The sequence below is a fragment of the Pollachius pollachius genome (genome assembly GCF_949987615.1).
Source record: "Pollachius pollachius genome assembly, chromosome: 3".
NCBI classification, from domain to species: domain Eukaryota; kingdom Metazoa; phylum Chordata; class Actinopteri; order Gadiformes; family Gadidae; genus Pollachius; species Pollachius pollachius.
Window position 1 is genome coordinate 43,019,378 of NC_136936.1, and position 21,157 is coordinate 43,040,534.

At 41.4% G+C, this 21,157-nt stretch overlaps 1 protein-coding gene across 2 annotated transcripts; it reads left to right on the forward strand.

The window, feature by feature from the left end:
- Window positions 1-34: 34 nt before the first annotated feature.
- On the forward strand, window positions 35-15,111 carry LOC307072097 (protein mono-ADP-ribosyltransferase PARP14-like). Of its 2 annotated transcripts, none has more exons than XM_079731276.1 (25): window positions 35-250; window positions 1,751-1,854; window positions 3,981-4,002; window positions 4,075-4,239; window positions 4,659-4,895; window positions 5,178-5,414; window positions 5,899-7,958; window positions 8,111-8,219; window positions 8,318-8,482; window positions 8,588-8,755; window positions 8,870-9,060; window positions 9,192-9,228; window positions 9,468-9,572; window positions 9,700-9,762; window positions 9,971-10,147; window positions 10,650-10,813; window positions 10,976-11,036; window positions 11,363-11,482; window positions 11,692-11,754; window positions 11,903-12,079; window positions 12,241-12,438; window positions 12,675-13,304; window positions 13,750-13,913; window positions 14,066-14,240; window positions 14,368-15,111. In XM_079731276.1, exons 1-25 carry the CDS (start codon window positions 76-78, stop codon window positions 14,661-14,663), a joined length of 6,063 nt encoding a protein of 2,020 aa, XP_079587402.1. In that variant the 5' UTR covers window positions 35-75; the 3' UTR covers window positions 14,664-15,111. The 2 variants fall into 2 exon arrangements, with proteins under 2 accessions (XP_079587402.1, XP_079587403.1); XM_079731277.1 differs by having other exon boundaries at window positions 12,241-12,396.
- Window positions 15,112-21,157: the final 6,046 nt, after the last annotated feature.

The window sequence follows — 21,157 nt, forward strand, 5'->3', positions numbered from 1 at the left end:
AGGGGTTTTCCAACCAATTGGAAAAAAACAAAGATCACATTGATGTACGATGCTGTGTTTTCTGAATGACGAGGAATGGCAGGGAAAACTCTTATTTTGGAGGGTCTAACTGCCGACTTGGACGATCAAATCATATCAAAGTTGGCATGGTACTTCAAAAACAAGAGGCGATCTGGAGGCGAAATATCAGTTATCTGTGCAGATCCGACCGATAAAAGAAGAGTTGTACTTGGCTATGTCGACGACAGAGGTAGGTAGCCTATTTTGAAACACGATTAACCGCATAGTATCGGTGAGTTAACAAGCGATTAATCACATTGTATCATTTCTATTTTAAATCCACTACAATTGAAGTTAAATTATATATCAAATGGAACAATTATTGTGAGCGGCCCCAAGACGTCTGCAAGCCGGCCCTGAGCATTATTTAAACCACTTCAAGGCTATGCCCTCCGCGGAAATCCCCGAGATACTATATAATAGAAGCAAACGTCCAACCAATATTTATAGGCCTACCACTGCTTACTCTCTATATCTCATTCATGGTTACCACTGCACACTCACCTCTCTGATCTCTCCCATCAATCTACTAATTTGTGTAGCCTATTTTCATTTAATTCTTATTTATTCAGGCGTTACAGAACTTTCATGGTCATAAAAAACAAACGAACTGCAGTTTCATTTCTTTGTTTGTTCTTGAATTAACTTAGAATGGAGCAAAGATTCCCGGGATTTTGAAATGTGTTTATCCAATAATAAACAGACTGCAGGTCAAGTCTATCTTCGGAAATGTAGGGGATATATCAGCGGCCCCACGTCTAATGGCATGACCCTAAAGATTCTTATGCTGCACTTAAATATCTGTAGTTCGTAGTACAAATTTATTGAAAAGTGCCTGGTTTTCCAGTGGTTGGATGGCTTGTTGTATTGTCTTAGCACTGTCCATAGTTACTTTCACAAAATGTAAACAATGCTATTACTTTGATTTATACAAAAAAAATTATGTTCATATTCAATGCTGGAACTTATGAATGTACAGATTGACATTTATAGCCGTTGAATGGCCTGGTTAGGCCTGTATTGTAAATGTCTATAGAGTTTTGGTCTTAGGCATCATCCAAGTAGGCTAAACTAAAGTTAGTTGCCAGGGCATTAACTTCAGATACTCAAATATGCATATGTCTACTATTATAATCTATGGGCCGGTGGTGGGCAGGTGGTGGGCCAGGCCGGTCAGAATTTTCCCGGTGGCTTTTAGTGCCCCACTCTGCCCCTGGAACCAACTGATATTGAGGGAGTTTTATTGACTCACTCAGTGTGGGGGTTGAATATTAAATTTACGGAACACCACAGATTTGGGAATTGTAAACGAGCAGTTACTTAGTAGTTTGTAAACCAACAGTTACAGGTGTAGTTATTCAAATAAGTAGCACCACAGATTTGGGAATTGTAAACAGGCTGCCACTTACTGCAAGTATAATTTAATGTAAAGTAGGCTAAGTGGAACAAAAAAACAAAAATAAATTCTGATATGAATGTTGACATTCTTTGGGCAAAACCTTTCAAAATCACAGTAAAAAAATAAATAAAAATAAAGAGAATGTGCATTAATGTGTTAATATTTATTAATCACGTTAAAAAGATTGCGTTTACGTGTTATTATCACACTAATTTTAACAGCCCTAGTTTTAACGTTTGGTCTTGCTGGATTCTAAGGCGTTTGTAATTATGTTGGTTTTTCTTTTCCTAGATCAAAACGAAGTTTTGTCGAGAAAGACTCATCAAGTTGATCTCAAAGGGTCACTGGGGGTAGTAACACTGCACGTTACACTGCCAGAGGATGTCAAGCCAGAGGTAAATCACAAATAGTACCACATTGTTAAGATACGTTTAAATGACATGCGTTTAAAGTACAATGGCGTCGGGCAGCAGACCCATAGCCTCAGGCCCACCTCCAGCGTTGGGACGCATCTCTATCGTCTCCAAGAATATCGTGTGTACAACAGATGTACTAGTATAACTGGTTGTGATGAAGCATGCCGATTTTCCTGTCAGAGAAATGCAGCGAATGCTTTCAAGTATTAAATGACAATAATGGGACTCTTCAGTATCTCACAGGTAAGGTGTGGTTATGAGCATATGTGTGTGCAGGCACAGGTGTGTGCAGTTGTAAACATTTTATTGTGATTCCTGAAAGTTCAGAAATATTGCTATTTAGTCAAAGTTAAATAGGCATTTCATTACTCCAAATCAATATATTACCTTGAAGTGGCCGTAGAAGCTCATTAACAAGTAAAGAACAAAGAAACTAAATTGCGAAAACAAGTAAACTGGTCCCGTTGCCCGAATTTCACGCAGGCAATCGCCAGTGCGGCAATAGTTAATCCCTGACAGAGGCAAAGGTAAACAGAACGCAAGTGTACACACAATGTACAGCTACTGATCTGAACGGGCGTTTGGCAAAGTATAATTTAATCAGAAAGGAAACCCTCAACCCTTATTGTAGATTATTTGGTTAAATGATAATGCAGTTCGTTCATTATTAGCTTCCGGAGCCACAGTACTGTGTGGCCTCATCCAATCAGAATGTGCAGTGGCCAGGTTCACTTTTACTTGTGGTCTGTACCGCAATTCGGTTAAGCCTTGCTTGGATTAAACACAGTCGTATACACCCGGTGTGATCCTTGACTCATACCAACCCATACGAACTCTCTACACTCATATCGCAAAAAAACATTTCAGACGTCATGGAAAGGGGTGTGACGGTGGAGGTGGGCCTGACGCCGCATTCACACTAGAGGCGTGTTCACTCTCCTGGTAATAACGAGACGGCTCGCCAGGGATGACACTCACTCTTACGCGTGTTCCCGACAGCGACCGTTCATGTTCACTTGGGAAAAAGCCGGTTGGGAAATCTAAAAGTCCTTCCCAGCAGGGTTTTTTTATCCGATAAAAAACAGTCAGAACTAACCAGAACTTAGTAGAATCAGTTTCAAGTTTGAATGCCTTTATTTCCTTGATGCCTATCACCTACTCTCCTTTACTTTTATTTTTGAGAAGCACATACAGTATTGCCACTGTATGAAAGGCAACACTTCCCCTTATCTAGAGCTGGTTTACCAGTACACAACGTTTAAACTGAGCAAAGTCGATGCCAACAGACGGTTACAACGTCAATCATTAGTAAAGTATGTGTTATGATGGTTGATTCTTTTATATTGACTAAAACGTTCATGTTCCGCCTATTCATGCGCATCCCTAGTAAACCATTTGTCACTAACTGGGAAACTCTGTAATCAAATTTTGGCCCGAGTTGCCGAACGGAAGTAGAATCATAACAGCGTCATGAGGTGTCGTTCACGCAAACTTTCCATTGTGCGAAAATGTTTTCCCCATAATTTCCAGCGATGTGAACGCACCATACATGCGTCCGTCGACGGATGACCGAGGGCATGTCTGCGGTATAGGGGAATAGTCTTTGTAGACGCAGCCTGCAGCCAATCAAATCGCTTTCCGCTACAAAGCTGATGTGTGGATATAAATACAAAATGTGAGGTCCAAAAAATATAACACCGTTATGGGCTTTTTGACGTATCCATGTGTTTTTTTTTGTTTGTATTACAAAGGTGATTTCATTGGCCAGTGTATTTGAGTATATTTGCATAACACAATCTGATTGGCCGACGGATCCGTCGCTGCCTGAAAAGTTGAACATTTCTCAACTTTTTGACGCAGCCCACGGAGCCGAAAGAACAAATGGACCCGCAATGCATTTCGAGAGCGTCCCATGCCGAGTCAATGACATCCGTCGAAGGACGGAGGTAGTGTGAATGTGCCTTGAGCCTGGAGGTCTGCAGCTAGACCCGTCTCTACCATGTAGCTGATTTAGATTGACTACAACATAGCCTTGGGTCCCTTATGTGTCACGTGTGTATCATATCATGCCTGCTTAATAATAAACATGTGCCCTCCTTCTACAGCCCGTGTTATCTTCTGAAGCAGGTAAGTTCCATTTTCGCTCCCTGTTTTCATTGACACAGAGATTCAAATGAGATGATATAATGAACTTTTCAGACTTCGTCTGCGATGACGAGGGAAAGGAAGACAAGGCACTACTGCGTGTCACCAGTGAGCGATGCCGGGAGTCCCTCGAGATGTTCTTTGAACAGTGTATCAAAGATCCTATTCTTAGAAAACATGGGAAAAACACATGGATCCTCCAAACGTCCAATAAAGCAGGTAATCCAATTATTAAAAACAAGCAAGGTGATACTAGTATGGGATTATCATGCACTCTGCACTGACAGGGCTTATCAATGATAATCATTCATGTGAATGCCAATTCACATGACTGCAAATAATTATAAGTAGATTATAAATAGCAAGGAAGAAGACAATGCTTCATCCAATCAGTATACTTGATTTATCAAATTTCATGACATAGAAGTCATGTTAGAAAGGCCTACTCAACGTGATAATGCAGTATAAATATGCATACTTTCTTTTCATAGCAGCTTGTAAATATCCACTAACAAGTAATTTGAATCTTCATTATCTTTCCCCACACGCACACACACGCTTTCACACACACACACACACTCACACACGCACGCATGTACGCACACTCTCACAAAACACACACATAAAAAACCCAACAGACATGGAAAGTGTGTGTGCCAGCAATTCGCAGCAGTATGGCATATCGGTGGAGGTGTACGAAGGAAAGGAGGAGGAAGACTTGGTGGACAGTCGACGGTTTGTCCTCAGCGGCCTGGACGACTGCTGCCCCTTCAACACCATCTCCATGTACATCCACAGCTGCAGCCAACGGGCGGAGCACAGCTGGGAGGCTGTGGGTGGAGACAGCATCGTGGTGACCTTTAAAGAGGACATAGGTGGGTACCAGTTGGTACAAAGTGACCAGACCCAAAATGCTCAAAGGAAAAACAAATCAACTGTTTATTTCATAAAGTGATGTTGGGTTGGTTACGTAGTAAGCGTTATGGTTACATAGCGCTATGGTTATTGTATAAATATGGACTCAAATTGACCTGATTGAAAATAAGTAAATTTCTTTGCTTTCATTAGTGTCGGTAACAGTGTAAATTGAGTAACAACAATAATAATTTCTGTGTTTATCTATTATATCTAATCTAAGAATATGTGTATGCCTGCAGATGGGTGCCAATTCATGACAAAAACTTTCACCAAGAGGTTTAACAACAAAAAGATTGAGGCCTGTAGTTTGGAACTGACCAAATCTGTTATTGTACAAGGAGACATGAGTCATATTTCTGACAAATTCCTTACACTGTATTTCTCCAACAAAATGAGGAGTGGAGGGGAAATAATTAAGTCTTTTGTCCATGTCAACCAAAACAAAAGCATTGTAATTACCTTTGAAGACTGGAAGGGTAAGCTCAACTCTTGGTCACATTTCACATTTAGCTTACAGTATGTCCTGTTACATTGTGTAATCGATTGGTTGTGTACATTTTGATTGATAATAATTAAAGTGGCAATCTCAAAGATTTTCCTGTTAATAAATGTCCCTAACTATCTATTTATCAATGATAAATTATTGCTTATTGCCAAAGGTATCGCCAAAGACAACAAAACTGAAATATTAGAGATTGCTACTTTAAAGGCTCACACTACTGGTTATTATGATGAACAAAGATATGTATGTATGGATAGTATGGGTATCATTAAACAATACGGTGAAAATACTGTCTTTAGTGACATTACTGATGTTTACATTGTTGATACAGTAAAAATAACCATTGTTTTTAAACTGTTATGGATAACCATGATAATTATAATAAGTCCATAGTTATTCTTATTATTCAGTTTCTTGTAGTTCATTTCTATAATTTGATATAACTCTCCTTTCAATAGTTGCTCAGAGGGTGGCTGAACGCAAACACACTGTGATGGAAAAGGTGCTTGTTGCACAACTCTTCTACCCTGACTTTCAGTGGGTTTTGACAGGACAAACACACCTCCAGGACGATTTCTCAACTGATATTGCCATCCCAGTCACACCTGACCTCCTGAGTTTTATCAGTCACAATGAGATCTTTCGAGAGGAGCTCACTTCTGCGCTTCAAAGGGTCCAGGCAATAGTTTCCTTCAATATTATCTCCAAACAGCCACAATTAGAGCTGAAGATGTCAATGAACAAGTTTTCACTCGGTCATTTACGGCATGGCCCCTCCTGGGAGACTAATGCTCGAAGAGAGGTTCAGACTCACTTGGAGAAGTACATTGTGGAGCACATCCCAATGAAGGCTGAGGTCTGGCAGGCAGTTAAGGGTAGTTGTCCCGAAGTCAATGTGGCTACTGCCCTCATCTCCTTTAAAATCTGCTCCTCAGAGTTAGTGGTTGTCGGGAGATGGGAGGAAGTGGACACACTTGTGAAGGAGATCAAGAGCAAGATGGAAAAGGCGAGTGATGAACTCCATGTAGTGAAAAACACCATAGAGAAAGAGATCCAATTCGACTCCAAAGAAAGGCTAGATCTCACGTTAGATCTTGTTGGGGATGAATTGGTGAATTTGGAGCTATCCAAAAATAATGAAAACTTTACCATACATCTTAAGGGGCTCATTGAAAAGGTGCAAACGGCAGAAACCCTAATCCAAGAAGTCCAAGATGATTTGACTTCCAAAAAGCTTGATTCTTCCCATAACCTTACACAGTTTTTGCAGTCCCTTGACTTACAGAAGTTCCAAAATGATCACTTTTCTCTGGACAACATTGTCGCTGTTGTGATCTGTGGCAAGGAGTCTGTCTCAGTTCTCGCTAAGAAGGGCGACATTGACAGGGCCGAAAATAAACTCAAGGAGGTAATCAAGCATGAAGCTCTTTCTATTTCCGGGGAGTACAACAAGGAAAAATTTGGTGAGCAATGGAAAACCTTTAATGAAGCACTCAAAAAGGAACTTGAATCTACTCAGAACTCTCAAAATGTTCTCATTGAGTTTTCAGAGGACAAAATAAAATTGTGTGGATTCCGTTCTGTGGTCGACAATGTCATTGCCAAGGTTAAGGGATGTCTTGAGAACAAGAAAGTAGTGACAAAAAACATCCCTCTGAAAACGCTGCAGCAGGTTGAATTCGCTGAGTCTTTCATGAAACTCTCAGCAGATCCTCAACTCAAAGCATTGGGGGTAACCATTTTGCCCTGCCAATCTCCACAATCTCCATATCTCAAAGTCACAGCTACAAGTGATCAAATCAATGACGCCATAGATGCGGTGAATATTCTCATCAAAACAATAACAACCAGAAAGTACATGTACTCAAAAGCTGGTGAGGCAAAGATCCTGAAAGATAATATCTCATTACTCAAAATGCAGGCGAAAGGCTTGTGCTGTAATCTCAAACTATCAGAAGAAAATATCCCTCAGCGGTTCAGATATTATCTTAAAGGCGGTGTGACATTGACCCTTTCTCAGGGTAATGTTGCCAAACAGACTTCAGACGTTTTGATTTGTCCACTGGTCAACATGTCCTTCAGCAATCCTGTTGCACAGCAATTCCTAGAAAATGGAGGACCTGAGATTAAAAATGCTATCGATCGACTTGAGAAGTTGAAGCAGAGTCTTGTCACGGGAGATGTGATCATGACCAATGCGGGCACTCTAAAGTCCAAAAGGCTCATATATGCAGCAATCCCAGTTTGGGGAAAAAGCAATTCAGATCTGAACTCCACACACCTTGTGACAGCAGTCTTGCAAAGTCTTTTGAAGGGTGCCAACAACCAGTGTGTCTCGTTGGGCATGCCAGCACTAGGATGTGGAACTTTTGGATGTCCGGTAAAAGACAGCTGTGAAGCAACAATGAAGGGAATAAGTGGCTTCATTGGTTTGGGTTGTGGATCAATGACCACCATTCATCTGACTGAGTCTGACCCCAAAACAGTTGAAGGATTTAAATCTGCCCTTGAAAGCTTGGTAGGTGGTTCATTTTAAAACTTTTTGGGACAAGCTGTATTTTCACAAATTGCTAATGTGAATTTTGATCCAAAGTCCAATGTTCATTATGAAAATGATTGATGGTATCAAGTGACACTTTTTCAAACTCTGCCTCTCACCTTGTGACACAGGGTTACCATCCAACAGATCCCACCAAAACCAAGATACCACTCATTCCTTCCTCAACAGGTGCCTCCCAAACTGTAGCCCTTCCACCTCTACAAGTGTCAAACACAATAGGTAATGCATTTTTATCTAAGTTAGAAAGGAGCAATGCTCAAGCACTAATGATCACAATGAGATTTATTTTGTAAATGTTTTCAATTGTATCATGCCAGTGATTGGAAGAGTCTCTGTGATCTTGAAGAAGGCAGACATCACTAAGGAGAACGTAGATGTCATCGTGAATTCAAGCAACCAGAATCTAAATCTGAACACTGGTGTGTCTGGGGACATCCTTAAGGCAGCTGGACAATCTGTGGTGGATGAATGCAAAAAACACGGTAACTCTATAAGCAAGATCCTAGAACAAAATTTTAAAAGAGGTCCATCTGATATTTTCAAACAAAAATTCAACATAACCATTCTCAACATCGGGTTTTTCATAGGTCCCCAGGCTGTTGGCAATGTTGTGCTCACGGGCGGTGGAAACCTGAACTGTAAACATATCGCTCATATTGCTGGACCTGCAAAGACAACTGCATCTATACTGCAGGCCGTTCAGCTGTGTGAAAGCAAGCAAGCTGCCACTATGTCCATTCCTACCATTGGCACAGGTGAAATAATATGTTAATATTCAGCATCTTTCTCAGTTCCACAACATCATCCACATATAAACACTTAAAAGGAACCAGTGTATTGTACTGAACACCATGACAATTTTCTGATAGGAAGAGGTGGCTGTCTCCCTGAGGATTCTGCGAAGGCCATTCTACAGGGCTTGAAAAAACATATATTATGCACTCCCTTATCCAGCCTTAAAACGATTTTTGTAGTGGCCTATGAAGACAGGACTTATGAAAGCATAAAGAAGTATTTCAACAAGTCGAGATATTGTAAAACCCTCAGGGCCGGCATACAAGTAAGAATAATTGACGATTTATTTAAGTATTTTAGTTTTTATGGTAGTTCATTGATTCACTTGTCGTTGGTAATAAATGTATACCCCTTAGTTTTAATTTAGGTATTTTCTGTTTGTTACTGCTTTTGTAGATGATGGCTGTACAGGTTGCACTACCTCTGAATCAAGGTTTTTGTTTTTCTTCTTTAAATGCCCATTTAGGCTGAAAGAAAAACCCTAGCAGTTGTAGAAGTCCATACGATTCCACAAAGTTCAGCTAAAAATGAGTCTGTACCAATAGATTTGTACAATTATTGCAATATTAATGTTACTTGAATTTGCTTAAAGTTTAAAGCATATATTACATACTTGTCACATGTGACACTAATGTGTCTTAAAAAAAATCGATCTTTTGTATTTGACTCCAGTTAAGATGAAGAGTGCCTTGATTGAACTGAAGCAAGGAAACATAACTGCAGAAACTGTGAAAGCCATTGTCAACAGTACAAATAAGGATGTTAACTTAAAAAATGGTTTGTCACAAGTTCATTATCATTTTTTATTGTGTTGTGTGAGAACTGAATGGTGTCTTCCCACTAATGCAAACTCTTAGACCAAATTTTCGAGTGATCTTAAAGTGATTCTAATGTGCTTAACAAGGTGTGTCTGGGGCCATTTTTAATGCTGCTGGATCTGCAGTTGAAGTTGAGTGTGTCAAAATTCGTAAGTATCTGCCCCTTTTAGCATACAAATAAAAATGGCAATAATTATTCTAAGAAATAAAGAAATTCCTACAGATATAATGAATTTTCACAATGAGGATAGTTATTATGATATGTACCTATGTTAGGAGCATGTTGTCCTCAGAATATAAGTTAAATTGTGCACTCCAATTGAGTGATTGTGACAGACTTACTTTTTCTTGCCCAAGGACCCCTGAGGGGCAACGATGCAGGAGTGACCAGCGGAGGAAGCCTGCAGTGTGACTTCATCATCCACATAGTAGGCCCGAAAAGTGTGGAGCAGGCTGTTGAGCGTGTGAAGAATGTGCTGAAGCACTGTGAGGATAAAAAGATCCCCTCCGTGTCATTCCCTGCCATTGGAACTGGTAATTCATACAGCGGATCTTCATGGCTTGATGCTAGTTTCAGGCTGGGTATCACCACTGATTTCCACAACCGATGCCATTTCGATTCATGAAGTCCTTATTTTATTTGATTTCATCAAATTCAATATTAAATAATCGGTAAGGGATATTTCAGTTGGATATGGATACGAAAGTGGTTCCCAGAGAACTTTACTGTACTGTAAATTGTATAAGGAATCCTCTAACTTGGTGCATTGTTAAAAATATCAATTACATTAAGAATTGCCCCCAAAGCAGTTTAATTAATGTCCTTTCTATTTAACATGACCAACATACTACAGCAGACACAGACACAACTGTCTCTTCAGTGTCTAAAAAGGCACTAAAATGCCAATAACATTATTAATTAATCTCTGGATTTGATGAATCGATTTGAATCCGATTTGTTATTTGAACCCAGCCCTAATCTAACTGAAGTAAAATAATGTAAAATAGTATGCTAATAAGGCTTCTGTTGTTGCAGGCGGGGGTGGAATGAAATTCCAAGAATCTGTTTTTGCCCTGCTGGCTGGCATTGAAGCCCATTTTTCAAAGCATAAATTCAGTGCTCTGAAGCAGATCTTCCTAGTGGTTGACCAGGTCAAGGCCATGAAAGAGTGTCAGCAGGCCCTCCTTTACTGGACACAGGTGACACAAGTTTGTAAATTATCGATTCTATATTCAACACCATGAGCAGTCTTTGTCAACAGGGAAGATCAGAATAATGAAAGTAACTATTAAAATTGTCATCAGCATTATTATGAAGAGATAAGTAATCATAATTGCTGTCCAACCTTGTTTATCAATAAGGATATCGTTGATGATGACGACAGCAGTAATGACTCTTCCTGTGACGAAGATAACTCAGGAGGTCAGACATGTTTATTTTACTTTTTGTTATTAAATACAACACTTGAATAACCCTAACCACATATCGTTAATCTCATATCATAATTGTCTTATTTTTTGCCAAATAGTGATATGTAACCTAAATCTACTCTCCTATAACTGTTGATTCACTGTGCTTCATTGGCTATATCCTTAGCCAATCAGAGTGCTTTTTACATTCCATAATCACTATCTGCCTAAGTAATCTATTGGACGTAGGCAATTATGCAATGAGGCTAATGATATGCAGTGTTTGCATGATCACAAAATTGCCTAAGTCTGCTGACATCTGATTTTCCCTCACTCTAGCGACCACTGCTGAAATGTTGATCAGGCAGGTGAAAGTGAAACTGTTTTGTGGTGACATAACAAAGGAAAAAACGGATGCTATCGTCAGTAGTACCAACGCTAGCCTGAATCTCAATTCAGGTAAATAATTCAATGGCAGACATTTTGGCCAAAATATTCATAGTATAACTATACTAAGTTAGCATTTGGTTAGCCCAATTTAGCATCTGAAGGCTAGTGATGCTATTATTTTTCCAATGTACGTATGTAAAATGTTAACAACTCTATGCCCCCAGGACATCAAAGGAACTAAAAATAAAAATAAAGGTTTACTCCATTTTTCTTTACAGGTGTGTCAGGAGCTATTCTCAATGCAGCTGGACAAACAGTGGTTGATGAATGCAACAATTTAGGTAAATTACAAATTTACCTAAATTATTTTGGTTAAATGATTGTGGCTTTCAAAAGGATTACTTTTCAGAACTATTCACAACTCGTTGGATACATTCTTAAAAATGTGGGCTTTAGGATTAGCAATTATGTTTCTTCTTTGATTTAAAGGTAATCAACCTGGTGATGGTGTGGTCATCACCAAACCTGGCAACCTTGCAGCAAAACACATCATTCACATGGTGGGCCAGACCAAGGCGAAAGACATTATCAGCTCCATGCTCAAGGTCTTCAAGATGTGCGAGGACCATAAAATCCGGTCGGTTTCCTTTCCAGCACTTGGCACAGGTAGGCCGACATATTGCCGGTATTGCTCATCACTCACATTCATCTTTGCGATCAAAAAAAGGTGATCTAAATCAAGAATTCCATATCTTGTTGTTCATGAAGATAAGCATTTTATTGCTCCTTCAGTAGTACCAGATTTCTGATAACTTACTTTTTCCCAGGTGCTGGAAATCTGTGTGCTGTAGATGTTGGCAATGCAATGGTCACTGCAGTAGAAGAACACATAAAAATTACCAAAACACCGTTCCTTAAGGATGTCCATATAGTGATTTTCCAAACCAACATGTTCCAGGATTTCCGGAAGAGCTTGAAGAAATGTAAGAAAGGGAAACCAACGGTTAAAAAATTGACAGCACAGGGTAAACACATCCATCCAAACTTCTGAATCCATCTTTGGGGGTTAAGGTTTCTGCTGTATCTTTCTGCACTAGAATCTAGAGGCAGATCTAATATAAAATTCACCAATATTTGCTTTGAATCACGTTTGTTGATGGTCTATTGTTCTACTTCATAACATTCCATACCCTTGCATTATAATTGATATAACTTTATTATTTTACCTTACATTAATAAGTATACCCTATTGTCATTACAGCAAAAATAAGTGCCCCCCAGGGAGGAGCTGTGGCCCCTACCCAGCAGCCTTCCATGTGTCTGGCAAGTGCCTGCGGGGATGTGTCCTTCCCCGAAGTGGAGGTTGAGGTTCTTGGCTGCTGTTTGAGTGACCTGGCAAACGTCAAAAAACTTGTGGATGACCTAGTGACAAAAGAGTGGAAGCTGCACCAGATCAGCTCCCCCTACCTGGCCCTACTTCTCCCCTCAGAGAAACAGGCCATCGTGGCTCTCAGCCGGAGCCTCCAGGTGTGCGTCAGTGTGTCGGCCCCGAACAAGGTCTCCGTGACTGGGAAGGAGGCCGACGCCCTGACCATGGTTCTGCAGATCGAGAAGGATCTGCAAAAGGCCAAGGAGCGTGCGACCCGGCAGGAAGAAGAGAAGAGGCTGTGGAAGACGGTGCGCTGGGAGGTCTGCGCCGGGGAGGTGTGGGCAGAACTGGACCCATCTGTCATTTTAGATCTTGAGCACGCCCTGCATAAGAAAGAGCCGAGCATCAGCTACACCCTGCAGAACCAGACCTACACTGTGAACCTGGACAAGATGGAGCGGACCGACAGGAATGGAACCATCGCTAGAATAAAGAGGACCCTGAAGGCTGGTTCTGAAATAGGTACAGTCCCTTATAATACGCTTTTGTGAGGGAGTGAAGTGGGCAGCATACTTCGAAACAAGTTTATTTTATTGTCCTGTTGCATACAAACTTCTTCTATACTCAATGTGGTTTGGTCACTGATGGTTGGTTGTATTAATTAAGACCATTGGGGTCCCCAAGGAGACGGGGACATCAGATGAAAACAAGTCGCACCCACCTTACTTTTCTGACTCATCACACACAATGTTTGCATTGCCATCATCTGCAGAGATTTAAATAAGTTGGGCGAGTTATGAGTTTGTTTGTTTGGTCAATAGTGTGGTTTCGTTTTCATGACATCTTACTTAGGCTCAGTACTACCTTATTACTTTTCCACATGAAGAATGCTGACCCCTCAAGATGTTGAGCGTGCTAAAAATGTGATAGCAAAGCGTAAACGTGTCTTGAATGTGTCATGTCTTAGCTGTCTTAGAGCCACCATCAAATTGGGATAGGATGGATAACAAGACTCTGGACATTGTGGACCTGTCTCCAACCTCTGAACAGTACAAAAAGGTTCAGGCAAATTTCCTGCAAACATCCAAAGATCCCAATATGGCCACCCCTGCAATATTTACAGTGGTCAAGGTAATTAGGAAGCATTTTAGACAAAAAGGTTGATAGAAAAACAGTTGTGGAAAGCAATATATTGACAGTTGAGATATATTTAGCTTGTTATTCATTCATATAGACCTTCTCTCGTGTGAATTATGATACAAATATTAACAATTATAATACAGATCCAGAGGATTCAGAGCAAAGACCAATGGCAAAGATATGCTGTGAAAAAACAGATGCTTGAAAGGAAATATCCCCGTAACAAGAACGAGATGGACCTTTACCACGGCACCACAGCTGTGATCTGCCAAAAGGTCAACAGCAATGGTTTCAACAGAAGCTTCTGTGGAAGAAACGGTTAGAGTTGCATCTGAACACACATACACACAAACACAAGTGTGCTTTAATAGTTGTGTCATATTTATTCCAAACGAAAATCATTGTTCCTTTGTTTGTGTTATCATTTCATTGCATTTCTCCACAGCCACTCAGTACGGCAACGGAACCTATTTTGCCAAGCAATCCTGGTACTCTTGCAACGACACATACTCTAACCCGGACGCCCAGGGGCTGAAGTACATGTACCAGGCTCGGGTGCTGGTGGGGAAGCCCTGCCTGGGGACTCGTGGCATGGTGGAACCAGCCCCCCTGGACCCCAATAACCCCCTCTCCGACCTCCACGACTGTGCAGTAGATAACGTCCAGAACCCCTTCATTTATGTGGTGTTCAGCGATGCAGGGGCATACCCCGATTACCTCATCAGCTTCAAGGCTTCTTGAAGCTGCACTCCACCACGCATTATTTTAAAGGATTCGTGTAATTACTCAAATGTCATTCAAATGGACTGCCATATTCAAACTCTTCTCTTTTCAGATTTTGGATAGGTAAAACATCATGGGAGATTTCTTTTTTTCAGGTATTGCTTTGTCAATCATTTTTTTATATTTTCCCTTTTATATAATCCAATTGATAATACAAACTACATTTAAATTGACTACCCTACTGTACTCGTTCTGTTGACACTTTTCTTTTAAACAAATGTGTTGATCCTGTTGTTTTAATGTGAACAATCCAAGGTTAATATATAGCGAGTTAAATCACAATATGCCGCAATCTATTATAATTGCCTTTTTTTTTTTTTTTTACTGCAAAAAACTGTTGCAATCAATCATAGTGCACCCGGAATCATATCTAAACAATATTTCAAATAAAGCATTTAACCATAAATGTTTCTTACTTGAAATTTAAAGAGTCCTCCATGATTCATATGTTTAACAAAACGTTTCTAGACTAAATATCCCTAAACCTATAAACACTCAAGTGTATGGTGTAAAAAGCTCAAATTGTATTAACAAAATGTATGCGGACAGAAGTTTGTTAATTAATAATAAATAGATAACTACAAGGAAACCTAAGGAGCCAGTGAACCCAAACCGTTTTGTTTTTTTAACGTGGTCAACATAAAACGAATCACGAATAAAACACGTCGGAAAACGTGTTTATTTGCGATGGTATTTAAAAGCACTACGGAAACTCAACTGTTGTTTCTTAAATGTGCTTTACGAATAAATTTACATTTATATTACAATTCCAGTGCTCATCAGAACCCTTAATGGTGCTACATATGGTATTCTGAACATTAATATAACAGCAAACAAACTACAAATGCTGTTTACTGGCCTTTGCTAGGGCAAATGCATTCCCTAGCTCAGGGATGCCCACACTTTTTTTGGCCTGCGAGCTACTTTCAAAATTACTAGGTCAAAATAATCTACCTACATTAAAAAATGCTAAACATATATTTATTTATATATACTCAGTACATACTCTGATGAATTACACAGAATGGATTCAGCCAGCCCAGGGTTGCATAGTCCGGAGAGTAGCAGCTGGAAGCTAGTCTCAAGCAGGCTTCCAAATGAGCATCAGTGATGGTGGACAGCATTTGGACTTACTAATAATCATGTGGGAAAAGGCTCACTGGCATAAGTAGAGCCAAATAATGCAGTCAAGGAGGTAGCACATTTCCTCATGTTTGGATACTTTTCCTTTGTGAGTAAGTTCCCAAATTGTCCATGAGCCCTGGACTTAAAGGGGTAGCTCGGAATTGTGATATCTGTCCCCATTTCCAAGTGAGCCAGTGTATTTATCATTGGAGACAATGAGGAGTCAAAAGTCTCCAATGATACATTTTTTTTCACATATTTTTCCGGAAAAAGATATCTCAACTGCAAATACACCATGTGTAGCATTGACACACTGATAGGCCAACAATTGGTCGTTCGACAACGTCTCTGAGAGGTGGGTGTGTTTTCTCCTGCAATGTGTTTTGAAGTATATTTTGTTTAAAATCACCTTGCAATGAGGACAACTGAATTTCTTTAGATGACTAGATGCTTTAGTGGCCGCGGATCACTCTTCAGGAGCCAATGGGTACTGAGCGGGGGCCTCTGGGGGCTGAGCCGGGGCCTCTTGGGGCTGAGCCGGGGCCAATGGGTACTGAGCCGGGGCCAATGGGTACTGAGCGGGGGCCAATGGGTACTGAGTGGGGGCCAATGGGTACTGAGCAGGGGCCAATGGGTACTGAGTGGGGGCCAATGGGTACTGAGCAGGGGCCAGTGGGTACTGAGCGGGGGCCAATGGGTGCTCAGCAGGGGCCAATGGGTACTGAGTGGGGGCCAATGGGTGCTCAGCGGGGGCCAATGGGTACTGAGCGGGGGCCAATGGGTACTGAGCGGGGGCCAATGGGTACTGAGTGGGGGCCAATGGGTGCTCAGCGGGGGCCAATGGGTGCTGAGCAGGGGCCAATGGGTACTGAGCGGGGGCCAATGGGTACTGAGCGGGGGCCAATGGGTACTGAGCGGGGGCCAATGGGTACTGAGCGGGGGCTGATGGGTACTGAGTGGGGGCCAATGGGTTCTCAGCAGGGGCCAATGGGTGCTGAGCGGGGGCCAATGGGTACTGGGCGGGGGCCAATGGGTACTGAGCGGGGGCCAATGGGTACTGAGTGGGGGCCAATGGGTACTGAGCGGGGGCCAATGGGTACTGAGCGGGGGCCAATGGGTGCTGAGCGGGGGCCACAGACTGATGCACAGGGGCCACAGAGTGCTGTGCGGGGGCTGCAACATGTACCTCCTCCTGTAGTATTTGGAAGTGACTTGTCAATTGCAATCTATTTATAATTGTTGCTGCACAATAGCAACATAGGAAATGTGTTGCCGTCCGACAACTAAATCCACATTTCATCATTGTGAACTCTGTAAGAGAGGAATAAAGGGAATAAGATTCAAACTTATACTAATTAACTCATTCATAGCATTCTAATTAACTAATTTGTGTAATAAGCACCTTTGTGTTTAACTAAGGAATGCCCTTTTATATGGTTGTCAACCATATATTTTGCACCCACGGATGTGCAAAAGGGACAGTGGAGAAGTTGACTGTTGTTGCATTTATTAAAGGGGACATATTATACCACCAGGTGTGAGTGTGATTAGCCCTTACAAGCCGTTTCGAAAATCTGCCCCTTCTGACATCACTAGTGGGCGTGTCTACCTAGATCTGTGCTGGATAGATGAGCAATGTTTACTTCAGTCCACTGGGTAGGCTGGTAGACTGATCTATCCAGCCCACATCTAAGTGGACATGCCCACTTGTGATGTCATAAGGGGCAGATTTTCGAAACGGCTTGTAAGGGCTAATCACACTTACACCTGGTGGTGTGCAAATCTGCAGCCCTTACAAGCCTGCAGATTTGCACTTTACAGCACCCGCAGGATCCGGCCCTTCCTCACAAGGGAAGCAGCTCAGCTTCTAGTCCAATAACTGGTCATCTCCCGCCTCGACTACTGCAACTCGCTCCTGGCTGGACTCCCTGCCTCTGCGATTAAACCCTTGCAGCGCATCCAGAATGCAGCAGCGCGCCTCGTGTTCAACCTACCAAAGTTCTCACATGTAACCCCCCTCTTCCGAGACCTCCACTGGCTCCCTGTAATAGCTCGCATCAGATTCAAGATGATGGTACTGGCATACAAGGCAGTCGATGGAACTGCCCCTGCCTACCTCCAAGCATTAGTAAAGCCACACACCCCAGCTCGATCCCTCCGCTCAACTACCTCAGCTGGACGTCTGGTACCGCCATCGCTAAGAGCAAGCAAAGGTCGATCAGCGAAGTCACAACTTTTCTCTGTTTTGGGACCTCAGTGGTGGAACGAGCTCCCTACCGATGTCAGGATCGAAGAGTTGCTCAACAGCTTCCGCAAAAGACTCAAAACTCACCTGTTCAGAGTTCACCTCGACTCTGCATAGGAACCAATGCACAGCCACCATTGAATGTTGTACGTCCTGGCACTTGTACATTGCACTTATTCAAGGTACTTAATTGTGTAGCATCTACAGTAGCTGCTATCATTGCTTTACACGGGGAATGGGTTAGCCTAGCGATTGTAATACTTGCACTTGATTCTATGTACATCTTTACTGTACCGACAGCGATATATTGTTTCACTTCTTATGACAAATGTACTTATTGTAACAAATGCACTTATTGTAAGTCACTTTGGATAAAAGCGTCTGCTAAATGCCCTAAATGTAAATGTAAATGTAAATGTAAATAATATGTCCCCTTTAATCTTTGGTGCATCACCATCCAATAATATAGTAATGTGTCTCTATATATCAGAGGGGAAAAGAATAGACATAAAAGGCACAGCATTACTTAAACCCCAGCTAAAACATTTTTTTACCACATTTCCCTCATCAGGGATGGCCATAGGAAGAGGGCAAGAGGGCAAGCGGGCTCACCTGTCAAGCACACACACACCCACATAAACACGCACAAAGGCAACACAAGGTTAATCAAAGTAGCTATAGGTAACAAATGGACACAGAGAATGAATGAATGTATTTCATTACATTTATTTTGATCATTGACAACGCAGAATTCCAATAACAAAATGTAATGCATTACACAAAGAGTATGCATTTCCCATGCATTCATTTTATGATTACCTTCTTTATTCCTCTCAGACATACTCTAGGGTAGAAACACACACAAATACAGCACATTAGTTACTGTGTTTATATACCTGGATTTTAAATAGAATATAAATATATAATAATATTTTTTGACACATTGCGGCAACTTGGCTAATCTACTTGAAAATTGCCAAAAACAATGCCTAAATGCTTTTATTCACACGACTGACATAAACGTGAGACCTATGCACGTTACTTGCATGAATAGGTTAATCATCAAATTGTTGGTTTCTCCATTAAGTCGTTTATGATTTACACAAACAGCAAACAGCAACTTACCTCTAGGCAGAAAAGCGCGCAATATTGGACTCAGACACACCGTCTTCCTCTTCCGGTTGCTATTGGGCAGAGAGAGTCAAACGTTTAGCTCCACCCACGCTCCTCGATCTGCATGCTGCAGTCAGGGCTTACTCCCCTGAGGAGTCTCTGCAAAACATAGTAGGAGGATTTACACCGTTAGGCGGTTTTACACCATAGCATCTGATTTGCCGAGAGGTCCGTTGGGCTGATTTCCACCAGGATGGGCAGATTTCCACCAGGATGGGCAGATTTCCACCGTAGCATTTGATTTGCCGAGAGGTACAAAGAGGTTGTTCGTTGAAAGAAAGGAAGTAACGTGTTTACACGTGCCGAAAGAAGAAGCAGGAGCTATCGATGATGGTTCAACGGCATGGAATGGAAGAGGAACAAATTATAATGATCAATCTTGGGCAAATCCTGGAAATGGCAGGCTGTGGCAGTGGCCTTGCCCTACGCCTGTACAGGTTTTCCGGAGAAGGCAGTGGGGGCAGTGGTGGTTTTAACAGAGGAATAGGTAGGAGGCCGCTTGGGGCCCCCAGTGTAGGACTGCGGTCAAGTCAGCCATCATTCGTTCATCCGCGGTTAAGCTAGCCACCACACGCTTTCAAAATAAAAGCCTCAGAATTTAGTAGGGGGGCCCACAACTAACGTCAAATAAAAAAGAGGGAAAGGAAGAAGATCATCATATTTTCTTTTTTCTTTTTTTTTGTACACAAACAGAGACGAAGCAAGACAAGTCTGAACGCGTAAATAAAATTAAGTGTTAGGAAAAGGGTTGCGAAAAAAAGAAACCCAAGCGGCTCAAATAAAAGAAAAAGCGAAAAGACACAGGTAAGTATTTTTAAGACCTGTGAGAAGAAGTCAATAAGTAGGACTCTGTGTTAGAAGTGTGTGATTTGGAGAACAATCTATCTTTTCTCTCTCATAGACTCTCTGTCTCTCTCTCTCTCTCTCTTTTAAAATTAAAAACTGTCACTGACATTGCTTATATAATGTGTGTGTGTGTGTGTGTGTGTATGTGGATATGTTTGTGTGTGTGTGTGTGTGTGTGTGTGTGTGTGCGTGTGTGTGTGTGTGTGTGTGTGTGCGTGTGTGTGTATGTGTGCATGTCTGTGTGTGCCACCTTGCCTTGGCTTCTTTCTGAATAGCTGCCTGAAAGGGTTTAACAAGATAAGAAGGAAGAAACATGAGAAGAATCAAACCCAACAAGATGACTCACTGACGAGAAATGAAGGAAGAAAATAACCCTGTCTATTAGAGAATCACACGACAGTACAAACATGCTTACCCTTACTCTGAATATTCTGAGGACACTGTACTCAGTAGATTAGCTTTACCTGCCTTTCCACCGTGCAGTCTGTATTTTTTTTTCTCCGTTCTCTTTTAAAAATCGGATGAGGTGGGCCCCATACATACCTCCGCCTTGGGCCCCCAATTTGCTAAATCCGCCACTGAGTGGGGGCCTACTCCTTGTGCTAAGGCACATAGCCTATAGCAAGTACAGCATTGAAGATGATAAAAAGTGAGGGTTGGTTATTGTTCACGTGTGTGTGTGTGTGTGTGTGTGTGTGTGTGTGTGTGTGTGTGTGTGTATAATTATGGTTATCAGTATATCATTTGTTTTGTTCATAATTAAATTATTTAAACAAAATGATTGTATTTTGTGTCTTTATTGAAAACATCCAAAGTGCAAGTGGGAAAAGTAAGTAAACCCTTAAGAGTCTAATAGCTTACCATAATGTGTGTCTGTGCAGTTATGCCTCAATGTCCAAGCGTTGTTTAAGCCAATTGGTTATTCAAGCTAGGCATATTCCTAGACTCCTATATTGGTTTAGGACTGGCTCTCCAAGAGATCCTTTGTTTGTACTTATTCAGACGTATTACAATGACTTTTGTGTGATTATGTTTGAGCGTTTTATTTTAAAAATATCTCCTG

Coding starts and splice junctions, on each gene's coding strand:
- LOC307072097 (XM_079731276.1), top strand. CDS start 76: ATGGCAGGGAAAACTCTTATTTTGGAGGGTCTAACTGCCGACTTGGAC. Junction 9,763..9,970: donor AGTTGAGTGTGTCAAAATTC/GTAAGTATCTGC, acceptor TTCTTGCCCAAG/GACCCCTGAGGGGCAACGAT. Junction 14,241..14,367: donor AAGCTTCTGTGGAAGAAACG/GTTAGAGTTGCA, acceptor ATTTCTCCACAG/CCACTCAGTACGGCAACGGA.